At 42.7% G+C, this 23,520-nt stretch overlaps 1 protein-coding gene across 2 annotated transcripts in view; it reads left to right on the forward strand.

Moving 5' to 3' along the window:
- Positions 1-23,520, forward strand: part of PDE1C (phosphodiesterase 1C) — a 592,555-nt gene that overhangs the window by 82,662 nt on the left and 486,373 nt on the right. Inside the window, exon 1 of one of the 2 annotated variants that reach the window (XM_057733465.1) lies at positions 360-444. The exons of the other annotated variant lie outside the window; for it this stretch is intronic. Within the exon in view, the coding sequence (XP_057589448.1) occupies positions 360-444 (85 nt within the window). Of the gene's footprint in view, positions 1-359; positions 445-23,520 lie in introns of those variants that run through there. 2 annotated transcript variants of the gene reach the window in all.

Below are 23,520 nucleotides of genomic sequence, written 5' to 3' on the forward strand. Positions count from 1 at the left end.
GCGGCTCCCAGGGGGTAGGGTGACAAAGACAGGGATTTCGGCACCCACCCACCCACCAGCCCGCATCCACGCGCGCGGGTGCGCGTCGCCTCCTTTTCTTAGCACTTTTCTCGTGGCATCTGGAACCTGGCACTGGAGATGGGGCAGTTGCGAGGCTCGCTGGCTCCGCCGTGTGCCTAGTGCGTGAGTCGACTTCGCGGTCGCGGCGCCTGCAGCCGGCGCGCTCGGCTGGCAGCGAGCGGCGGACCAGCGGGGACAGCGCGCGGCGCGCCGGGGGAGGGGACGCGGCCGAGCGCGGGGCGCCGGAGCGGGACTGCGCGCTCCGCCGCGGGGGACCCCGGGACGCCGCCGGCCGAGCCATGACGGACGCCAGCAACAGGAAAGAGGGCTTCAAAAAATGCCGGAGCGCTACTTTCAGCATCGATGGCTACAGCTTCACCATCGGTGAGAACTTTCCGTCCTCCGCTGTACTCGCGGCTGGGGCAAACCCCCTTTCCGGAGGCGCCGAGGGTCCTTTCTCAGCGAGGGAGGCGGGTGGTGGGGTCGGGAATGGCCGCGAGGCGCTCGCCAGGCGGGAGACCCGGGGAGCGGCGACGGGGCCGGGAAGTCGCGTGTGTGGCGGAGTCCCACACCGGGGCTGTCCCCGCGGTGCCCCTCCCGCCGCTCTGAGCCGGCATCCCGCTGACGCCGGTTTTTAGGGTCACATCTTTCTGAACTGCTCGATTTCCTCTCCATGATTTTAGTAACACAAGGCGGGAGAGGAGGGATAGAGACAGGGATGGAGGCAGAGAGATGGAGAGATGGAGACAGAAATACCGAGAGAGAGAGAGAGAGAGGCACGTGGGCATGACAGACACTAAGACAGAGACACAGAGACAGAATGACGGAGATATCTAGACAGAGACATTAGTAGAAACACCTAGACAACAGGTCAGAAATACAAAGTCGGAGACGCCAAGACAGAGACTAATTGATAGGATGTCAAAGATGTGGAGACAGTGATAGAAACAGGGATGCAGAGGCTTTGAGAGACAGACACACAGAAATAGAGAAATTCAGAGAAAGAGATTGAAGGGTAGGTCCTACAGAAGTTGAAACCAGAAGAGAAAGAGACACAAGGGGGAGAGGGAGAGAGAGGGGAGAGAGAAGGAAAGAAGGGAGAGAGAGGAAGGAGGGAGGAAGGGAGGGAAGATAAGGCAGAAGAAGAGGCACAATTTAGAGAGAGAGAGAGAGAGAAAGAGAACGAGAAGGGAGGGATGTATCATGCTACTAAAATATTCGAGAAAAATCTGTCTCCTGTCCTCTGGACTCCCAGTGGCTCCCTTCCCAAGCCCTTTACCAAGAGGGGTACCAGAGGGGGACTGGGGGTGTCTTCATGGCTATTAGATGGAGCAGGACCACAGGGCTGACCCTCGGGAAACAATTTCAAGAGATCAGTTCTTGGTGCTTTTACTACTGGTTCCATGCTGGTCCAGGGATTGCCTCCTCATCTTCCCAGGAGATGGGCTAAGCCAGGGAGCCTTCCTCTCTGGAATGTCAGAGTTTGGAGAATGGCAGAGCAGAGCCAGGTGTCAAGGAGCTGCTTCAGCATTTCTACTTCTGTGTGTACTCAGGTCACTGTGGCTTTAAATTTGAACCTCACCCCAGAGCCTTTGAAAGTGAGGGGTATATTAATGTGTTTTTTGGAAGTGTAGCAGGAATTTGCCAGGGGTAAGAAGAGGCTGATGGAGACAAGCTCATCTCTGGACCACTTTTGCTCCTTCTAATGAAGTGGCCCAAGATTTTGGGGGCATAGGCTGAACAAGTTACTACAAGAATTAAATCTAAACTCCTTCACCTGCTTCCCAAGGCTCTCCATTTTGGCTTGAACGTGCCTTTCCTGCCTCAACTGTCACTTCAAACCTGTTTCTTCTACACACTCATGATTGTTTGCCTTTGCCCATACCCCGCCTCCAGAGCCTCTGCTCAGGCTGTTCCCTCAGCCAGGAAAGCCATTCCCTTAACTCTGCATTGAGAAATCTTGTCTGTCCCGGCTCTCACTCGCTACCTCCTCTGCTCTCTTTCCCCATCAGAAAGAATTTCTCCCTCTGCACTCCTCTCAGCCTCCTAGTCCTCTGTGAGAGCTCACGCCCAGCCTTGAATCACTTATTTCAGCATCTATTTGTTGTCCTCTTGGATTATTGATTCCTTAAGGATGCACTCTTTTACCCTCTGATGGTGATGGTGGGTGCTTGGGAGATTTTGTAGGAATGAATTAAAGGTGGCCAAGGTTGAAAGTAATTCATTAAAAGGCCATTGCCATGTTAATATTAGTTTTTTTGAATCTGGTAAGAAGGCTCCCAAAAATGATTTTTAAGTTTTACCTGGCACTTCCCTGTGAAATCTTATCTTCCAAAAAGTGTGGCTTCTAAACCCAGGTTTATAGTGTAGCCCTCCCACTACCCTCCTTTTTGCTCCCATCCTCACTAGAGGAAATGGTGTGATACATTGGAAGTGAGCAGGTCACTTCCTGGTGAGAGAGCTGCCAACTTATTTCAGATCTTTGGGCATTTATTCATTCACTCCTTTCCATCTGCCCTCCTCCTTCCCTCCCTCCTTCAACAAATGCTTATTGAATTTTACTGTATTAAAAGATACAACTTAGTACAATGCCTGCCATATGGCAAACATTCAATAAATGGTAATCGTTGTAACTGTTCAAGGCCCTAAGCTAATATTACTGGGAGTTTATGAAGATAGATCAAACTTAGAACCTGGTATTCAAGGAATTTGTACTCTTGGGGTGATGTGATATGTTCATACATGACATTTTACAAAAGTAGAAACTACTAAATGTCATAAGGGATATTTTAGAAGTTTTAGGCCAACATTTTAGCAAACACAGATAATCAAAAAGAAAGAAAATCACTTGTAATTTTATCACCCAGTGCTAAACATTATTAATATTTCTTGTATATACTTCCAGTACTTTTTTTGTATATGCAGATTTTTTTTTTTAACAAAATGCAGTCATAGTGTTTGGTAATGTTATTTAATATCATAGTAGCTTTGTTTCAAGCTATACATAAAGTTTTTATTTAAAAAATCTTCTGTTGTTGGCTATTTAGATTGCTTTTAATTTTTACCATGATAGACAATGAAAAAAGACTAAATCTTTGAGTATATCCATTAATGCTTCTGAGAATAAATTTCTAGAAGTACAATTGCTTGATCTAAGATTATGTATATTTTTAGGGATTTTAAAGCATATTGCCCAACTACCCTCTGGAAATACCAACTTACACTCCCATCAGCAACATATCAGGTGCTCACACACTCTCATGAGAACGTACACCATAATTTTTAAAAAGTTGTTGGTTTGAGAGGTGGAAGGTAGTATCTTGCCTCTTCTTTTGTGAAATTGCCATTTTATGTTCTTTGCCTGTATGTTTTTCCCCTGGGGGAATTTCATCATTTATTTTTAACTTGCAAGTACAGTTGACCCTTGAACAATGTGGGTTTGAATCATGTAGGTCCACTTCTATGAGAATTTTTTCCTATAGCAATACTGCAGTACTGTACGATCTGCAGTTGGTTGAATCCACAGATGTGGAATTGGGGAAAATGAGGAATCACATATAGGAAGGGCTGATGGCTAGTTATAATGCAGATTTTGAACTAACCCTAACCCTTGAGTTGTTCGAGTCAACTGAACTCTTAATGTACATAATACAAGTTAGTTATGCATATAATCAATATATTAATTATACATAATGTATAATTACAATCTATAAATTAATTATACAATATACTGTATAAGTACTATGTTTTAATCACATAGTAATTATATAATTAATATGTATCAGTAATATACATTATATACACACATACATATGTGTGTATGTGTATGATTTGCAGTGCTGTCTGTCATGTGTTACATGACATTTTCTTCTAAGCAGGGGACTTCATATGCCTGTAGTGTCAGCACATGGCAGTTAGGACTTGATTTCAGAACATACAGATATCTTGTAGCCTGTACCCATGGTTGCCAGCTTGTCCTGTTGTTCCAGCAGGTTGGAGTAGGTGGACATTCCCCCCTTACTATGTGAGAGCAGAATCCTGAATAGGTCCTGGGGCCCAGATTGCTCCTTTACTCAGGTGTCTGACATTCTGTCATCAAGAATCACCTTCTCTTCCAGTCTGTTCATTATGCAAAATTTCCAGGTCAAAGAACTTTACTAAAGGAATTTATGTTATGGTCCTGGCAAGTCAAGAGATTCTTGTCAGGAGAGGCTTATGAGGACAGTGGGGGTCTTGGGGGTTCTGCAGAAGAAGAGGTGTAACTCACCCCTGTGGCAAGGTCAGGAATCAAGTTTCTTTGGCGAGCTCCTGACAGAACCTCTCTATGTTAAATGGACGTTTCTGGGCTAAGAGGAGGCATCCACTTCTGGTTCAAACTGGTAGGGAGAAGGCTTCAGCTATGGTCTTCCACCAGGAATGATACTCCCCAGGGGGTGTTTGGTCACATATGATGCGCTTTTAGTAATTGAGTTTTGAGGGACTGGAGGCAGGCTCTATGGACTGCTAGTGAGCAGAAATCAGAGGAGTTAAATGTTCTGCAGTGTGAGGGGCAGTCCTGCACACTGCAGAACATTTGCAGTGTGAGGAATTGCCCTAAACACCAATGACACCTCCGGGGAGAAACCCTGTGAGGGTTCCCTCTGACACAGAAGCCTGGGGCTCCTGAGCTGTCCTCCACCCTGGCTGCAGGGACTCTGGGACACAGACGGTCGAGGGTGCACTGAGAACAGGCTCTGCCACTTGCCACGCATAGCTGTGGGGTGTGGGCCAGGCACACACCCCACAGCTGGGTGATTTACTCAGCTCGTTGGGTCACCTTTCACAAGCACTCTGAGAGATATCTGTCATGAGATATCACCCCATGTTAGGAGAAGGAACTCCTGAGACTCCGAGAGGAAGTAATCTGCCGGAAGTCACAAGCTATAGGAAGTGGCAAAGCTGGGTTCAGACCACATCTGCCCTGACTCCTCAGCCCAGGGTTTGTCCATGCTCCCTCCCACGGTGGACTTAATTCTGCCTGGGGCTTGGGACCAGCCCATCATCCTGATGAGGACAGATCAGGAAGTTCGCCAGGTCTGCTGAGTGAGCACAGGCTGGAGCAAAACCAGAAAAAGATGGACCATTGTCACAAGTGGGGCAGGGCTGCTTCTGGGAGGAAGATCAGGTTGAAGAAACAAGGCTTGTTAATCTGCCTTCCACCAGGGCTGCCTGTTCAGTGCTCCCCTCATGTCCCAGGGAAAATGGTTTTGTGTCCTCTTTGTATAATGTTCTCAGGTCATGAAATCAGGTATGGGGTTAAGAGGTCTTGGAAACAAGACCATGAGCTTGAACACGTGCCACATCCAGAAAGCACTGACTGTCATCAGCCTTCATGATCTGAGAGTTCCTTCCCTAGGAAACCAGTGAAGTTATGATTGTAGCCAATGATTATAATGATTAGCATTAATTGAAGGCCATTTGTAGAAGTTCAAGTGTAATTTGACTGTGAACTAGCGTTTGAATATGAAATAACTGGTTGTGGCAGGGAGTTGCAATATCAGTGTTTTCCAAAAGAACTTTCCTTGTCTTCTGGAGTTTGGGTATCTATTTGGGTTTGTGTTGAAAAGCAGATTCTTACTTTCTCCCTGGAGCTGCCCAAATTACAAACACATACTTTTCCTTCCAAAGTGAAGTATGTCTGCAGAAAACAAAAGCACTTTTTTCTTTTAACCACCTGAGGGGGACTCCATCTGTCTTGGGTTCCTCACCAATCAGTTTATAGAAGAGAAAATGGGGCTCGGGGGGCCCTAGTTTCCCCTTCTCCCCTTGGTGATGACCTCTAGGATGTCAGAAGGAAGTGAGTGAAGCCATGGGTTGGGAGGATGTGAAGTTGGTGGGGTGTATGGAAAAGAAGCTGCTTCTTTCAAAAATGAACCGGGTGGTGTTATGGAAAATTTTAGGCCTATACTGAAGAAGCGTTGCTAACAGAGGGATGTGTTTCCTGTAGCAACTGCCACTGGCTCCCTTGCCCCTGTGTTTCTCTCCGCGGGGTTGTCCCAGGGGAGGAAAGACAAGGGGCCCCTAGACAGCAATCAGAGGCCCAAGGGGCTGGGAGTGAAGGTTCCCTGTCCCACCCTGGGACTGCCGGGTGCTGGGAACCCCTACTAAGTGGGGAGGTCTGCTGGCGGATGCTCCTCTCGCAGAGGTTCTGGGGTAGTCAGGGCTCTGTGGGTGGCTGGGGCGATGGGGCTGCAGGCACTGGGAGTGTGGCCCATTTCCAGCCTCCAGCCCAGGAATAGAGGCCCCTGCCTCCCTTGGCGCATATGGCTGCGGACATTCTCAGCCCAGACGGGTCTCAGTGCTCTCTTAGCAGAGTGTCTTGTCTGCCTGCTAGTTTGGGTGGAGGCAAGACCTTTGAGCATTGAAGGCTTGGTTGGAGGTGATGATGGGTTGCAAGGAACTGAAAAAGGCAAACTATTCTACTGCCACCTCCCTGTTGCCCTAATTCCCTCCTCCTCTTCACATCCCTGGGAAGACTGGGGCAGAGTGAGGTGAGGTGGCGTGTAGATTGAGGGCTCACACAAAGTGGGACTTGCAGTCTCTCCTCTGGCTCTCACCTCTTCCCCTCGCTGCCCCCACCCCTTCTGCATCTGAGCTTCCGTTCCTCATATGTCAGACGCGGAGTGTGATCCTTAGTTACAGGGCTGTCGTGAGGATCCAGTGAAGTTATGCGTGAAAAAACTGTTAACCCTGAAATGCCATTAAAATGCTTCTTGTTATTAGGGAAGACTTCATACCGGTTAAAACTTGTGCACCCCTCTGCAGAGGATTTGCACTTCAACAAAGGGACGCTCGCGAGGATGGAAGATGCCTTAGAGGACTGGGACGGGGAGGGTGGGGGGGACTTGAGGGAGGGTGGGGGGGGACTCGAGGGAGGGAGGGAATACGGGGATATGTGTATAAAAACAGATGATTGAACTTGGTGTACCCCCCCCCAAAAAAAATAAACTGACTTCTGTCAACATGAAAAACAAAACAAAACAAAACAAAACAAAACAAAACAAAAGCAAAACAAAGGGAAGCTCGAGGAATGAGGCTCTCACAACTGGGTTCTGATTGTCAGCCAGCAACTGGAGTGCATGGCTTTAGGACTGTGTGTCGGCCGAGGGGGGTTGTTTGTGGTGGGAAACCCTGGGCTTTGGAGTACCACAAAGACTTCTTGTGCTGGCCGGGCAAGTCAGTTAGCTTCTCTGAGCATCAATTTCCTTCTCAGAATAAATGGGGCTAGTGACACCTTCCTTGTGGGGGAACCCGGCCAGGGGAGTGATGGTCCACGTGCAATGCCCGCTGCCACACTGCGTGTTTGCTGAGCAACCCTTGCCTTCCCCTGAAATTGTGCTGTGATGGAGCTGGCTCTGGCTGCGAGTGGGTGATGGTCGGTGGCGTGATCCTGAGGCTTTGTGGGTGTGCTCTGGGGCAGGCTCAGCGGTGGGTCAGTACTGGTCTGTGCTGGTGTGGGAGTGGCCACCAGGAAATCCTGTCCAACTGTGCTGCATCCTGGCCCCTGAGGCCAGACAGGAACAAGAGCAGAGTGGGTACTGGGCACCCTCCTGCCCTCCCATGGACTGATGCACCTCCTGGGGCCACATAGTGTCCCTGGCATGTCTACCAAGCCTCCATAGACCTAGCAGAGCAATGGGCACAGTCCACCTGGGGCCACGGGGACATTGGGGTGGTGGGGAGAACAGCATTGCAGGAATGAGCTTCTGAACTTGACTTGGGGATTGGGCCTGGGACACAGAAGGCAAAGGGGACCAGGATGGTTAAATTGGACCTAGTAGATTCCGGAATATAACACTTGGGGTTCAGATTCTGAACCTCATCTTTTGTCGTGATCTTGGAGAGGTGGCATCAAATGGCTAAAGTTTAGTGTCCCAAACTATAAAATGGACGTAAGAAATAGTATCTACCTTGCTGGATTGGGCAATTAAATAAGATGATGTGAGCAGAGCTCCCAGGCATTATCTTCGTTCATTTGGGCTGCTGTAACAGGATAGCACAGATTGGGTGGCTGAACAGAACTCTCTTTCTCGCAGCTCTGGAGGCTGGGAAGGCTCCGGCAGATTTGGTGTCTGGTGAGGACCTGCCTCCTGGTTCGTAGAGGGCTGTCTTCTTACTGTGTCCTCACAAAGGGGGGCAAAAGGGGTGAGGGAGCTCTCTGGGGTCTCTTTTATAAGGTCACTAGTCCAATTTATGAGGCTCCATCCTCATGACCTAATTACCTTCCAAAGGCTCCCCCCACCCCAGTACCATCACATGGGGATTAGATTTCAAAGTACGAATTTTGAGGGGACACAGTCAGTCTATAGCACTATTATTAATGGGAGTTAATAAACATTTGCTGATTGTAGCACTGATTTAGGCACTGGAGAAGGGCCAGGGGAACCACAGGGGGAAAAATGCCCAGTGTAGTAGAAAACACATATCACACTCAGAATTGAAAGTTAGGGGTAGGTTCTTCTTAACTTGCTCTTTAATCCTGGGCGAGTGACTTAACATAGGCGACAGTTTCTCCATCTGTAAATGAACTGGTTGGGTACAAAAATCTCTGAGGTTCCTGCCACTTCGGGAAGGTGGTGAGCTTTGAGTCCTGGAGGCCACCACAGCTGTCCCAGAGTTGTAGGGGAATGGCTCAGTAAGTTACTCTCAGGATTTCTGGTGAAAGAAATTTGCAAAGTTCAGAGCACCGCAGAGGTAAATTGGATGTAGGACTAGCAGAGAGTTGAAATTTTTCTTGAAGTAAGTAGACTAGATTTTGTGTACCCAACCTTGTATGCTCATTCACTGTACTCACAGTAAGGTTTGGTAACCACTGAGCTCTAACCAAAGACAAGTCAATATGTGGTTGCCTGGGCCTTCCAGCCATTTCACCTTTGTGATATCAAATCCCAATGAGAAATGTGGGGCTGGGTGGAGACTTCCAAGTGTTTCTGCTTGCCTGCAGGGTTAGCTCCATTCTGTTGTGATGTGAAGTCTTCATGGCTTCAGTTCATGTTACTAAATTTGTTTGTAATGAACAATAAATGTGATAATAGATAATAGTTGTGGAAGCACCTAGCATGGATCCTGCTTAATAAACGTGTGCTGTATTTGAGAGGGCAGTATGTGTAGAGGTGAAGAGTATGGATTCTGGAGCTTGACTACCTTGGTTTGAATTTGGGCTTCACAGTTTATTAGCTGTGTGACCATTGTGATCTTAGGCAAGTTACTTAACCATTCTGTATCTCGATGTGCTCATCTGTTAGAGATAATTATATTCCCTGTCTCCTAGGGTGTTGAAAGATTAAATGAGTTAATGCACATCAAGCACTCTGAACTGCACCTGGTGCATAGAAAGTTCTATATAAATGTTTGTTATGATATTATTTCCATATTATTATTATAATATTCATACTATAATAGTGATAATAATAAATTTCCGTAATAATATTAACATGAAGATAGTAGTAACCAACTCTGAGTCTTGCTTGATCAAACACCCATTTATGCTGCTCCTTGAAAAGCTGTAAGGATAGCCTTGGTCTTCTGCTTTCTGTTGTTCAAAATTGGCATTTCTTGCCAAAAGGCATGCACTTTTGTGTGCTCTTGGGCGCTGGAGTCCCAGTGCTGTACAGCTGTTCTTGATGAATCCATGGTGGACCTATAAGTGTTCCCATCTTCTTAACCAGTTAATCATCTTTTAGGATGTGTGTGTCACTTGTGATGGCTTTGCAAAGTAAGTTCCTAACTCCCAAGCCCTTTTTAGGTGGTTAGCTTTCCTAGGCCTGGGTGTTAGGCAGAAAGGAAAGCGATGCAGAAGACCTGGGCTCTAGACCCAGCCCTGGCACTTCCTGAGTCTGTGACTGTGGGAAAGGCCATTAATCTCTTTGAGCCTCAGGTCCCTCGTATGTAAATGGGGATAACACTCCTTCTTTGTTGTGTCGTTGGGAGAGTTCACTAGAATGAGGAACATAAGAACCCAGCATGCTCTAGATGCCCAGTAATTGGTAGCTGTTGGTTGTGATGGTAGAGAGGCTCTGAAATCAGGGAGTGGGCAAGTCTCCCAGACCCACAGCTGCTTCCCTGGCTGGTGCTCCCCAGTCTGCCCCCTGGCTGCCTCCCACAGCCCCCGACCAGCCACTTATGTTGAGCCAGCGCTGGCGGCTGCAAGGCTGTCTTTGTTTTAGTGGAGGATTTCCGATCAGGCTGCGGATCTGGAGCGCCTGCCTCACCCCAGCCAAGTGTTTCCAGCTGGGTTTGGGTAATTGGTGCCAGCTGCTCTGGGGAGAGCTGGTTGGCACTTCCTGTGCTGTTTGGAAGGGAGGCTCTGGAGTGCGGCGGGAGCTTGGCCTGAGAACCAAGTCTTCTCCGAGGGGCCCTGGGGGGACTTGGATGCAGAGCTGCTGGAAGTTGGTTTTTACTTGTCAGAGGGCAATATCTGCCAGACAAAGGTCCAAACCACTCAAGACTCTATCCGTGAGCATCAGTCCACAAACACTGCTGCTGAGGTTTGTTTCTCGGAGAGGAAATCATGTTTATTGATTTGCTGATTCCTGTCTTTTCTCTTTGCTTCTCCAGACAGCTGTGCTTTCTCTCATCTTGGTGGTGGCTCAGGTGTGAGTCCCTGGGCTTGGAGCAGAAAGTAAGAAAAGGATCAGCTATGCTGGACTTGCATCACTGTTAACTACCAGTGTTTGTTTAGCCTGTAAAAAGGGGCCTTTAAAATGGTCTAATTCAGATTTTAAAAAGTGAAGTTATAGGTAGAGCAGTTACTCGTGAGTGAAGATTTCAATGCAGGTCTTCAGAGTTCAGGTTCAGTGCCTTTCCTTTTTTTTTTATTTAAAATTTTTTTGGGGGGTTGGAGTGCTATGTTGGACTTGCTGAATTACATATTTCATTCATCAGACATCTTGACTATTGGAGGTCATCTCAAAGAACTATTGTTGTGTACAAGTTGGAAAGAATATTCCTTCTTTAGTTCTGCACAAACCAGAAGTTGAATTGCTGAGCTCTAATGCTGACCATTGATGAGATATTTGACTATGTTCTTCAACTTTCTGAATCTTGTAAAGTAGGAATAATAATATCTATATTCGATTATGCCATTTATAAAGTGCTGGCCCAGTAATGAGACCATCCCGGGTACTTGTAAATCTTAATTCCTTTCCCTTCTCTTTTCTCCTTCCTTATTATCTCATGCCAAACCTGAAGGCTTTTTGCTGGGTTAAATTTTCACGTGTGATACAAAGTATGGGAACCCTCCGGCCCTTTGGAAACTTCATGTCTCTGAGAGGCCCCCGGAAAAAGCTGACATTGATTTACTCCTGGGCACAGGGATCCCAAATGAACACATGGGATTTAGGCAGCGACTGCGAAAGTGGGTGGATTTTTATTTTAAAGTCATTAGTTTACAATTTCCAAGAAAGGCTTATTGTGTCTAGTGACTCATCTTTCTTTAACAGTTGGAAGTTACTTTAGATTTTCAAAATTTGTCAAGTCAGTTAGTATTGAAGGGGAATCCAGCATCTCTTAAAGAGGGAACCAGGAGGACTCTGAGCCAGACCAGATCCCAACCATCTGCTGGGCCCCAGGGAAACCCAACTTTCCGACAAGATGCCTGTTCTTCTTTTCTCATCTGGGTCATTCATGAGGCTAACTGTTTAAGACAGTGAATACAGTTTAAAAGATGCAGAAATTAGGCCAGTTGTGTAAGACCGTAAGCCTGGTCTTGGTGACTATTCCAAGGAGGCTGTTTTCTGGGGGTGATTGTGCAATTGTTTTGCAAGCTGTTGCCCCCATGTTGATGAGGATAACAGTAGGCTTTTACCATTTGTGAGGCACTTTCCCAAACTTCAGCTTATTTGATTCTACCAATAACCCTGCAGGAGAACTATGAGCAGCTCTATTTTACTGGAGAAACTGGGGCTGCAAGAAGTCAGTCAGAACGACCACCCAAATCCAGTTTCTACATTTTGGAAAGCTCAGACATCTGAAGCAAAAATCTGGGAACCGGCTTAGATTCCATTCCCTGTGTCCCCACGTCTAATTAGTCATCAGATCCTGTAGCTTTTCTTCTCTAAACTCTTTCCTATTCATACGTTTCCCTCCATCTCCTCTGCCTTAGTTCAGACCCCCTCTTCTCTCGCTGAGTCTATTGCAGTATTTCCGAGTGGTCTCCCTGCCTCCCCAACTTGCTTCGCCTCCAAACTTCTCTCAACATGGCAGCTAGAATGTTCTTTCGGAACACACAGGTAATCTTGCCGCCTTCCAGTCTAAAACTGAGCAGTAGCTTCCCATCGCTTGCAGGATCAAGCCCACGTTCCCAAGTAAGGCTCACAGGCCTTCTGTGATCTGGTCTGTGCTTTTCTCTAGGCTTGCACTTTGCAGTGTCCCTTCCTGCCCAAGGATGGTAATCATGGACTTGGCCTTTCTTTATGGGGTGTCCTCCACTTGCCAGCTATTGTTTAGACATAAGGATACAATGTGAATCAAACTGGCTAGCCCAGCGGAGCCTACAGACGTTAGTGGTATAACTGTGCTCTGATGGAATGGCCAGGTGCTGTACAAGTGTCTGAAAATGGCGTGGAACCTAGTCTGGGGGGTTGGGGTGGGCTCCCCTGATGAAGGGGGTGGCAGAAGCACCCATATGCAGGAGACAGCCTAGGCCTTGCACCTGCAGGGTGAGTAGGGGAGGAATATGGGGTAAGAAGAGGCCGCAGAAGTGGGCAGAGAGAGGTTCTTGTGGACCAGCTGAAGGGTTTGGTCTGTTTTGCAAGAGCAGTGGGAGGCAGCTCATAGTTTTAAGTGGAAGTGACGCGATCAGATTTGTGTTCACAAAAGCACACGCTGGCCATGCTGGGGCGGATCAGTGTGTGAGTGTTTGTTGACTCGTCCTGCTGTTGTGTGATAACGGGTGACTGCCGTGTACATGGTGTTCCTCCTCTGTATCTGGGCCTTCCCGCACCCTTCTGAGTATTCATTCTCTCTTTGGAGCAAACCAGACAAACTTTCAGGCTGCCAGAGAGGAAGGTGGTCCATGAGGGTTGGAGGCTTTCTTCATTTTCCTGGTTACTTAATTCATTTTTTTTTTAACAAAATGAAGACAGGATTAGTAATTTCATTTGCCTGTAAAAATGATCCATATTCATTTTAGGAACTCAGGAAAGAAAAACTCATTATCCAGAGATGACTTCTGTTGCTATTTAGGTGAATATGCTTCCATATTTTCTTTATCTTAAATTCACATAGTATTCTATAGCAGTTTTATATCTGAATGGGATCATCCATGTTGTTCTGTTATCTTCATTTTAAAACTTAATTGTATGCATGGACATTTAACATTACTCACCCCCCTCCCTCTCTTAGTGCCTGGGCCCTCTTTTGCACTGTGCTTGGCTTCTCCCATCTGGATACCTTGCGAGCCAGGTGAAACTTATCTGAGCATCTCACAGCATGGCCTGTTTGGGCAGTGCTGTCTCACCAGTTATACACGCACACATTTTATATACCAACACCCCCCCTCCCACACATACATTTATTTTCTCTCTCTCTGTAATTGAGCATTTGCTGTCTGCCAGGCACCATTCTAAGGGCTTTGAAAGCAGTAGCTCATTTAATTCCCCATTTTCTGATGAGGAAACAGACACTTGGCCTGGGAAGTGAAGAGCCCAGGACTTGAAGCCAGGGCATCTGAAACTAACGTCGTTGTGTATGAGCCTGACTGTGCATGGGAGATGTCAGAGGAAGGCCTTCTTACTCCTGTGGCACACGCCTTTGGTAAAAATTCAGAGCACTTTTGGGACATCCAGCGTCTCCTCTTAGCCTCTCAATGAGAGGGCTGATGACCTTGAATGGGGGAGGCTACTGGGTGTGAAGGTCTTAGGATCAGAATGTTTCTTAGAGTTTATTTCAACAGAAAGCTCAGTGAGCCACTCTTTCCTTCATTCATTCTCTTACAAACATTTGCTAGGTGCCCTTTGACTGCCCTGCAAAATATAAGGAGATATTAGACAATTTTCTCATTCTTGAAGGTGTATGGGCTTGTGGGGAGACTGGTATTAAAATAATAACATCCATGGGCCAAGTGTTGCTTGAGGGATTTATAAAGAATGAGGGTAACAGAGGCGTTGGAAGGTCTCACTGCCTGCAGCGGTCAGCAAAGGCTTGGACTCAGTTTTTTCCTTCTTGTCTTATCTTGTCTTCCTTTTCCCTCCCCCTTCCCTTCTATTCATTCAGTTTTATTCAGGTTTAATTTACATACCATAAATTAATCCATTTAAAAAGTTCAATTCACGATTTTTTGTAAATTTACAGAGTGCAGCCATCACCATATGTAACTACTGCATTGTTTCCATTGTTTGGCTACTATGAATAATACTGCTATATTCACGTATGTCTTTGTGAACATGTTTTCATTCTCTTGGGTAGATTCCTAGCAGTGAGATTGCTGGGTTGTATGATAAATTAATGTTTAACTTTTGAGGAACTGCTAAACTGTTTTCCAAAGTGGTTGCATCATTTTACAGTCCTACCAGCAATGTAAGAGGGTCCTTGGACCAAGTTTTAAAGAAGTAGGCATTACCTACATCGGTGGTTTTCAAATACTTAGGGGCAGGGCTGGCTGCATACAAACCAAATGGGGAGCTTGTTAAACATCCCTGGGCCCCGTGCTTTGGAGATTCGGATTCTGTAGTTGTAGAATGGGACCTGAGCTTGTGCATTTTTCGTAACTTTGATGTGTGGCTTTGTTTGGGAATCATTGAACTGGATAAGGTAGAGGATAGGATGGACAGGGGAGAGATATGGGGACAATTCTAGGCAGAGAAAATGGCATGTGTGCCTGTGATAAATGATTAGCAGCAGGAGTGGTCAGAGAAAGAGGCCAGTTAGGAGATTTTTGCATTGGTCCAGTCAAGGCTGCTTAATTCATTGACCTATCCATTTAGTTTTCTGTAAAACTTTTTTAGGGGAAATAACTTTTTTTGAGTACCAGGCACTAGGTTCAGAGCTTTATATTTAATTTTCTATTAAAAAAATATTTATTTATTTATTTGGCTGCACCAGGTCTTAGTTGCGGCACACAGAATCTTCGTTGTGGCTTGCGAACTCTTAGTTGTGCCATGTGGGATCTAGTTTTCTGTGATCAGGAAGGGAACTCGGGCCCTCTGCATTGGGAGTGTGGAACCTTAGCCACTGGATCACCAGGGAAGTCCCTATAGTTAATTCTCAACAACCCTTTTTACTAATTATTGTTCTCAGTTTACAGGTGAGGAAACTGAGGCTTAGGAGATTAAGTAATAGGGTTGGGACTTGAAACCAGGTCTGTCTAGCTCTTTTCATGATAGCAGTTTGCCTCTACTCTGTGCAGGGTACTGTGTGAACAGGGTCTTGGGATTTCAGATTCATTGTAGAAAAATTCGTTATGCATTTTCATTTTACACTTGATTCTCTGGCTTGCTGTGTAATCACTGCTATTTGCTCTTCCTTTCCTTGTGTTAGAGGTGTATTAGCTTTTATCTAATGAAAATGACAATATTTAAACATTCTAGAGAGATACAACATAAGGTCCCTTAGTTTGAACACCTTGAGACTTTATGTCAGCTTCAGTGAAATTCCTCTGGCTGCTTCTTCCCTCCTGGTCCCTCTTCATCCAGGTTGCCTTTACTGACTGTGCCAACACTTGGCCCGGGATCTCTGGTGGCTTGTCAGTCTGAGCTCTGCAGAAGCGGGAGATTAAGCCCTCTGTGAATCAGGAGTTGGGAGTACTGTGGTAGGGCTGTTTTCAGAGTTGGATGCATGATGAGGGGAAACTTGTAGTAATTACCGAACAGATGCTCTTAATGAGGTCTCTGCTGGATTTCCAACTGGCATTGAGAGCTCTGCATTGGGACAGGGACATTGCAGTCACTGGATCATTATGTGACATCACATCCTCCCCTTGTTGTCATAGCAGCTGTAATCATCCCACTGAAAGTGTCCCTCAGGGTGATGGCAAGCCACATCTTTTTCCATTAATGGGAATCCATGGTGCTTTCTTCCATGATAAGGAGAAAAAAACTAGCATATTAATGCTCTTTGAAAGGAGAAAATAGCTTAATGATTTTTGACATGATATTACTACTATTGTTATTATTTTAATAATTATTATGCAAGTTGAACATGTTGATTGTGGAAAATTTATAAAATAAAAATTGGCAAAGAGAACACAAAATCCTACTTATAGTATCAACATGTACAGAGAATTACTGTTAACATTTTGAGAGATGCGTTTTCTGCTTGAGTTTTAACACATATGAACATCCATTATTATTTTTTCAAATATGAGACCATTCTTGTATTGGTGTTTCCTTTTTTCCTCCTACCTAACAATGTATAATTAATATTATTTCATATCAGTAGCCTTCCTCAACAGAGTTTTTAAGGTACCATGGTTTATTTAGTTAGTCTCTATTGTTGGACATTTAAGTTTTTTCTACTTTCTTGCTGTCACAAATACTGCTCAGTGACTACCATCTCTTTTACATCTTCATAAATCCTTTTTGCCTTAGGATAAATTCTTGGAAATAAAGTTGTTGAGTAGAAAGAGATGAATATTTTTGAAGCATTTGAAATATATATTCTCCCTCCCACAGTCTTGAACCAGTTTACAGTTACACACATAAGTATGACTTTGACTGTTGACCCTTATATTGGATTGCAACCTTTAAAAAAGTTATAATTTGGTAGGTCAAAAAATGGCATATAACCCTTCTGTTGACTTGTTTGATTATTTGTGATTTGAACCTTTGTTTCTCATCTGTTATTTCTTTTATAAATAGCATCTGTATTTCTTTTATAAATAACATATATCCTTTTTTTATTGGGGAGTTCTCTAATTTATATAAACTTTTTATATAGTAAGGCTATTAAACTTTGGTGATATTTGCTGCAAATAATTTTCATTGTTTGTAAATATGCCTTTTTATCTTGTTTGATCAGATTTTAAATTTAAAAATAAATGAATCAGTTTTTTTCATCTTTTTGGTTCATATATAGAAAAACCTTCTACAATGAAGAGATTATGAAAATATGCATCACTGTTTTCTTCTACTGCTTTATAGTTTTATTTTTATAAAATTTTTGATTGAAATCTTTGAATTCATCTAAAATTTATTTTATGATGAGGTAGAGATTTAATTTTGTTTCCCCTCTAAACTTATCTATTTTTCTCTGCACTGATTTGAAACATTAACTTTATAGTATAATGTTACACTCACATATATATACACACATTTGAGTGTCCTTTTGGAATTTTGATTCCATTCTTTTATCAGTCAGTCTTTTCTATGCTAGTGTGGTGCTATTTAGTTATTGTAGTTTTGTGATACATTTTAATATCCAATATGGCAAGGCTACACTCATTCATCTTTTTCAAAAAAGTTCTTGACTAGTCTTGCTCATTTTTCTTCTTGATGGACTTTAAATTTGATAATTTGCATTTTAAAGTCATTAAGATTTTTGATAGAGTTGTAGTTAAGAGCATGATTTAGCAACTTCCCAGGTGGTCTAATTCTAAATAAACTTTTAAAAGTGTTCCATGACAGATTTGAGGACATGGGGTGGGGGTGGGGTATGTGGGAGGGGGAGGCTAGGATGTAGTGAGAGAGTAGCACTGACACATATACACTACCAAATGTGGGATCGATAGCTAGTGGGAAGCTGCTGCATAGCACAGGGAGATCAGCTCGGTGCTTTGTGATGACCTAGAGGGATGGGATGGGGAGGGTGGGAGGGAGCCTCAAGAGGGAGGGGATATGGGATATATACATAGAGCTGATTAACTTTGTTGTACAGCAGAAACTAACACAACATTGTAAACCAATTATACTCCAGTAAAGATGAATGAATGAATGAATGAATAAGTAAATAAATAAAGGAAAACATATTTGACAGTGACCAAGAATATTAACTTGTGAGATTTATGGTCAGGCTAAACACATCAGTCTTCGTTATGCTTGGTCCCCAGTTCTGTAACCTAGCTTAAGACTTCTCTTCTTTAACATCTATTTCAATAAATGTTAAATAGATGAATGGAAAAAAAAAGTGTTCCATGGGTGCCGAAAGATGGAGCTTATTTGCTGTTTTCATGTAAATAATTCAATATATTTATTAAAATTAATTTAATTATATTGTAATTATATAATCCAGACTAATTACCCAAATTAGTAATTATATCAGTAATGTTATTCATGTCTTTATATTTTTTTGGCTGCTTGACCTGAAGAAGACTACTTGTTTTTTAAAGACTTCCCATTATTATGTTTTATTCTTATAAATTTCTCTTCATGTTTCGGTTTTAGCTTCATTTATATTTTGATACACTGTAGCTTGTTTTATAGGATTTATGAGAATCATATATCCACTGTCAATTTTGTTCTTTTACAGTATAAAGGATTCTCTGGATACGTACCGCTAAGTGGTGTTTACCATTTCCTTTCTTCAGTTTACAATATCCTTCTGTGTGCATGTGTGTAAATATATTATTATTCAGTGTTAAAAAGGCAAGTTAAACAGACCACCCCCACACTTCGAAAAGCATTAAACTCTCCCTAACCTACTTCTGACATCTTTATTATTCTACTTGGTGTGTGTACACGTGAACACACACATTCACAATTTGCCATGGGATCATTCTGTATATGCTGGTATGTAATCTGCCTTTTTTTCTACTTAAAAATCTGATATATTCATCTTTCTGTTGCAATGAACATAAAACTAACCATTTAAAATTAAGTTCTTTTTGGTACAAAATGTTTATATTTTTCATCAGATCAAGCAGTTAGGCTTCGCATCTTTCTGTCCTTATCTCTTTGTTTTAGTGTGCTTTATGTACAATATTTTGTTTTTTGCTCCAGTTTGATAGTTTTAATTTTAAATTGGGGAGATTAATATAAATATCACTACAGTTGTTATAGTTGCTCTTATTTCTGTAATATTAGCAGTATTTTCTACTGAAAAAAATCCTGTGTTTTATTTTTTTGGTATATAGACTGCATTTTCTTTTATCTTTTGTAGTGTTTGGAAGGCATTATATTAGTAGTTAACTTTCATCTTTCAAAAGTTTCTTTAATCAACTTTTTTCAGATTGTCAGATTCAAGTGTGAAATAGCACATTTGGTGATAAGGTATTTAGCACACTTTTAGTTGTCTTGCCCACTTCTTAGGCTATGTTGATATAACCTTGGCTTTGAAAATCCAGATGATTTTTATATTGTTAGTTTTAGTACTATAAATTTTTCTCTTTGGATAAATTTTTATATTTGATTTTCTTTGGCTGTGCCACACGGTAAGTGGGATCTTAGTTCCCAGACCAGGGGTGGAACTTGTGCCCCCTGCAGTGGAAGCGTGGAGTCTTAACCACTAGACTGCCAGGGAAGTCCTATATTTGAGTTTTTTTTTGAATTTTTAAAAAATATTTATTTATTTATTTGGTTGTGCCAGGTCTTAGTTGTAGTGCGTGGGCTTCTTCGTTGCAGCTCCAGGGCTCCTTAGTTGTGGCATACGAACTCTTAGTTGCAGCGTGCATGTGGGATCTATTTCCCTGACCAGGAATCAAACCCAGGCTCCCTGCATTGGGAGCGTGGAGTCTTATCCACTACACCACCAGGGAAGTCCCCCTATATTTGATTTTTTAAAGCAATGTGATGGTTAATTTTATGTGTCAACTTGACTGGGCTAAGGGATGCCCAGATAGCTGGAAAAACATCATTTCTGGGTGTGTCTGTGAGGGCGTTTATGGAAGAGATTAGCTTTTAAATTGGTAGACTGAGTATAGACCACCCTTACTAGTGCTGGTAGGCATCATCCAACTTGTTGCCAGTCATGGGACTTCTTGCCTCTGTGATTGTGTGAGCCAATTCCGATAATAAATCTCCTCCTATATATCTCCATATGTATCCTATTGGTTCTGTTTCTTTGGAGAACTCAGATTAATACAGGTAGCTTTATTGAGGTATAATTTACCATAAACTTAACCTACTTTAAGAATACAACTAAATGATTTTTAGTAAACTTACAGAATTGGGCCACCATCACCATTATCCAATTTTAGAACATTTCCATCATCCCCCAAAGAACCCTTATGCCCATTCATAGTCCTTGAATCTTGTTTCATAGCCAGCTTTCTGCCAATTGATTATCTCTTTTAACTAGTTTTACTTCTCACTGCCAGTCACTTTTGTGCCTTTCTGGAACTCTTAATATTCAGATTGTTGGGTTACAAATTCAAGAAATTTTCTAGAAGCTCCTGTGTATCTTAAGAGCTCATGTACCTGAAAATCCCTTCCTAACATAACAAATAAATTGGTGGCATAAAATTGCTGCATGGTAACTTTTTCCTTCTTCAAAATCCTGTAAGCATTGATTCAGTATCTCCTTGGATTTAGCCTAGCATTGGGGAAATCTGGGGCCTGACTTATTTTTCATTCTTTCCAGCCAACCTGCTTTATCTGCCTGAGTACTTGTATATATATATTTTTAATTAAAAAATTTATCCTTGTAATTAAATAGTTTTGTAAGCGTGTGGGTAGTTGTGGGTTTCTTTTAATTGACTTTTAAAGGAAGCCAAAGGCCCATTCATTCTGCTTATGCAGTTTCTCTTCAGGTTAGGAATGATTTCTTCTATCATATCTTTGATTAATCTTTTCCGTTTGTCCTAAATTCTCCTTCAGGAACACCCATGATCCCTATATTGACTTTCCATTTTCTGTTTTCCACAAATAGAATCACTTTAGTTTCCATGTTCTTCCCCTCTAGTTTCCCTTTGATTTGACCACTAAATGGGTTTCCTGCAGCATCAATTCATTTCTTTAACCGTTTCCAATGTGTACATTACTTCTGCTATTGCATTTTTTCCCTTGGAATCCTTCTTTCTCTTCTGCATTTGTTTTCTTTACAGTTTTTAATTGCATTTTAATTTCCATCTGTTCATGTTTCTACTTTTTTTTTCCCATATAGTCTAATCCCCTTATCATGCTTGGGGCATGTTGCTGTGCATCACTCCCAGTGCAGCTTCCTATTTCCATTAGGCCATTACCTGATGAGTCCTGTTCTGTGAAGTGGCATCTTTTATCTCCTCTCGTCCAATTCTCTGGCACTCCGAGCATGAACAAGCCACAGTTACCAGTATGCATTGCTATCAGGGCTCATCCTGATGGTACATTGCCTTTATCTGAGAGGAATGTACTGTGCTACCATTAAGTCTCCTCTCACCCACATCAGTGGTGTACTTTCTAGGATTTGTGGTTTCTGCTTAGATTTGGAAGAGAGAGAGGGTGGAGTTGGGGATGAGGATAAGGGAACAGAACCTGAGACTAAGATGAAAGGGGAAGTTTGAAGTCCCACCCCCCCCGCCCCCAGTCTCATGATCTGTTTCATTCATCAAAGCCAGGCTGTGTCAGGAGCTGTAGTCTCAGCAGCTGTTGTTTTAATCCAGTGCCATCTATTCCATAATCCTCATCAGTTGCTCCCGGGGGCTGGTATTGGGTTGGGATCAATTTTAGTTTTGTTGTGACTGTCTTTTATGCCTTCTTTGCTGTTAATGAGAACTCAGAAGCATCTGCATTGAGGACTTGTGGCTTTCTACCTTTTGGGGCCAGAAACATCATATTTGAGTTTCTAAGACTAGTGTAAAACTTTTAAAATGCCTCTTGGCCGTTTGTGAAGACTTTGTAAAAGTGAGGTTTATAGACGATTAAAAAGATAACTATTTATATCTGAATAGTGTCATATGTTGCTTATTGTGGGAAAACTTGGCATGGATGTAGTTTTGAAGTGATGTGGAGTCTAGGGATTTTTTATTTTTTTCTTTAAGAATGTATCTAGGAGCAGAATAGTGAACAATTGCGTTACAGAAGCCAGGATGTTGTTCTTTCTGTGCTAACCAAAGCCTCATTTTCCAGTTCTTTCTTTCTCCAGTGGTGGTGATATTGGTTACTGGTGTTGGTTGAGTGGTTCTTGTGGACCAGGTGCCACGTTAAGGCTTCACATGCAGTAGCTCATTTAATCCACACGACAACCCTGTGGGATAGTTGTTGTTATGAGTGTTATTCCCACAGACAGGTCAAACGATTTGCTTAAGATCCCAGAGTCTACAAGTGGCAGAGCTCGGGTTGGAATCCAGGCTGTCTGGCTCTGGGGTCTCAACTCCTATTAGTCACACAGCACAGTCTCTCAAAATAGCTGCCTTTCCTGTAGCTACTCAGCTCTGCTTCTAGATCCTGAGGTTCCATTTAACCCCTAACGCTATCATTTAATGTCTTTTTGCTCTTGCAGTAAAATGTCTTTCATTTGTGTTAATAGAAGAGCTGAAGATGATATTTGGGATATTTAAGCTTTTTCTCTACCTTGTTTTTTGAGTCATGGGTAGATACCAATTAATATTTAGGTAGGAAAAGACAGATGCTCATTTAAGTCCAGTTTATACTTGTTTTTGTCAGTTCTAATATTTCATTTCTTGTCTTTAGCTCAGTTTTCTTTGCTGTAAACTGGCACTAGCCGTAGTGTCTATTTCTTAGGATTACAGTGAAAGTTAAAGAGGTAATAAATGTACAGTGCTTATAACTGCTTGGTACATGGTATAAATGATCAATAAATCAGCTATTATTGATATTATTAGTAGTATTATTGTAATACAGTTTTCCACTTTCATTATCGCCATTTATGACCCAAGTAAATGAAAATATGTTTGCATTTTCACAGACTGGATATCTTGTAGTTCATAATTAAGGCTTGCCAACTTGGTGATTGTTTGCCAGCAATTATAGGGTCTTACTAAGTGAGCATGATTATGTATCATGTCATTATGTCAGTGAATTTGCTGGATGTTTTTACCCAAATATGCCAATTTTCTTGGGCACATCAGCAATTGTAAATGTTAATTTATGTTGCAAGATTAGTTGTTTTTCTAGTGACACTTGGAATAAAGCTTTCTCTATTATATTTCAGTTTATTTGAAATTGCAGGGATTGTAGCAAAGCTCCTCCAGTTTGTTCCTACTTGTAAGTACCAATCAGATTTTTTTTGGATCCTGTGTAACCAATACGTGATAGAGAAATCCACTGGATGCCTAAGTGGATGTAATGCACAACCCCCAGTTTGAAAATTTGACATCCAAAAAAAATAGCATCTAATTGATCTCATTTGCCTACTTTACATTAAATATAAAAGTTTTCACTTTTAGATAAAATTATAAGTAAATACCATTATATCCATATTGAGGTTTTGTGTAAAATTCTGTTTGAATAAAAGGTTTACTGTTAAAAATATTTGAGACATTGTACTAGATGGTTCTAAATGTCCTTCTATTCTAAAACTCTCTTAAGATTTTTTTGTTTTATTTTTTTATTTATTGGAGTATAATTGCTTTACAGTATTGTGTTAGTTTCTGCTGTACAACAAAGTGAA

This window comes from Hippopotamus amphibius, chromosome 4 (genome assembly GCF_030028045.1).
Source record: "Hippopotamus amphibius kiboko isolate mHipAmp2 chromosome 4, mHipAmp2.hap2, whole genome shotgun sequence".
In the NCBI taxonomy this organism is placed as follows: Eukaryota; Metazoa; Chordata; class Mammalia; order Artiodactyla; family Hippopotamidae; genus Hippopotamus; species Hippopotamus amphibius.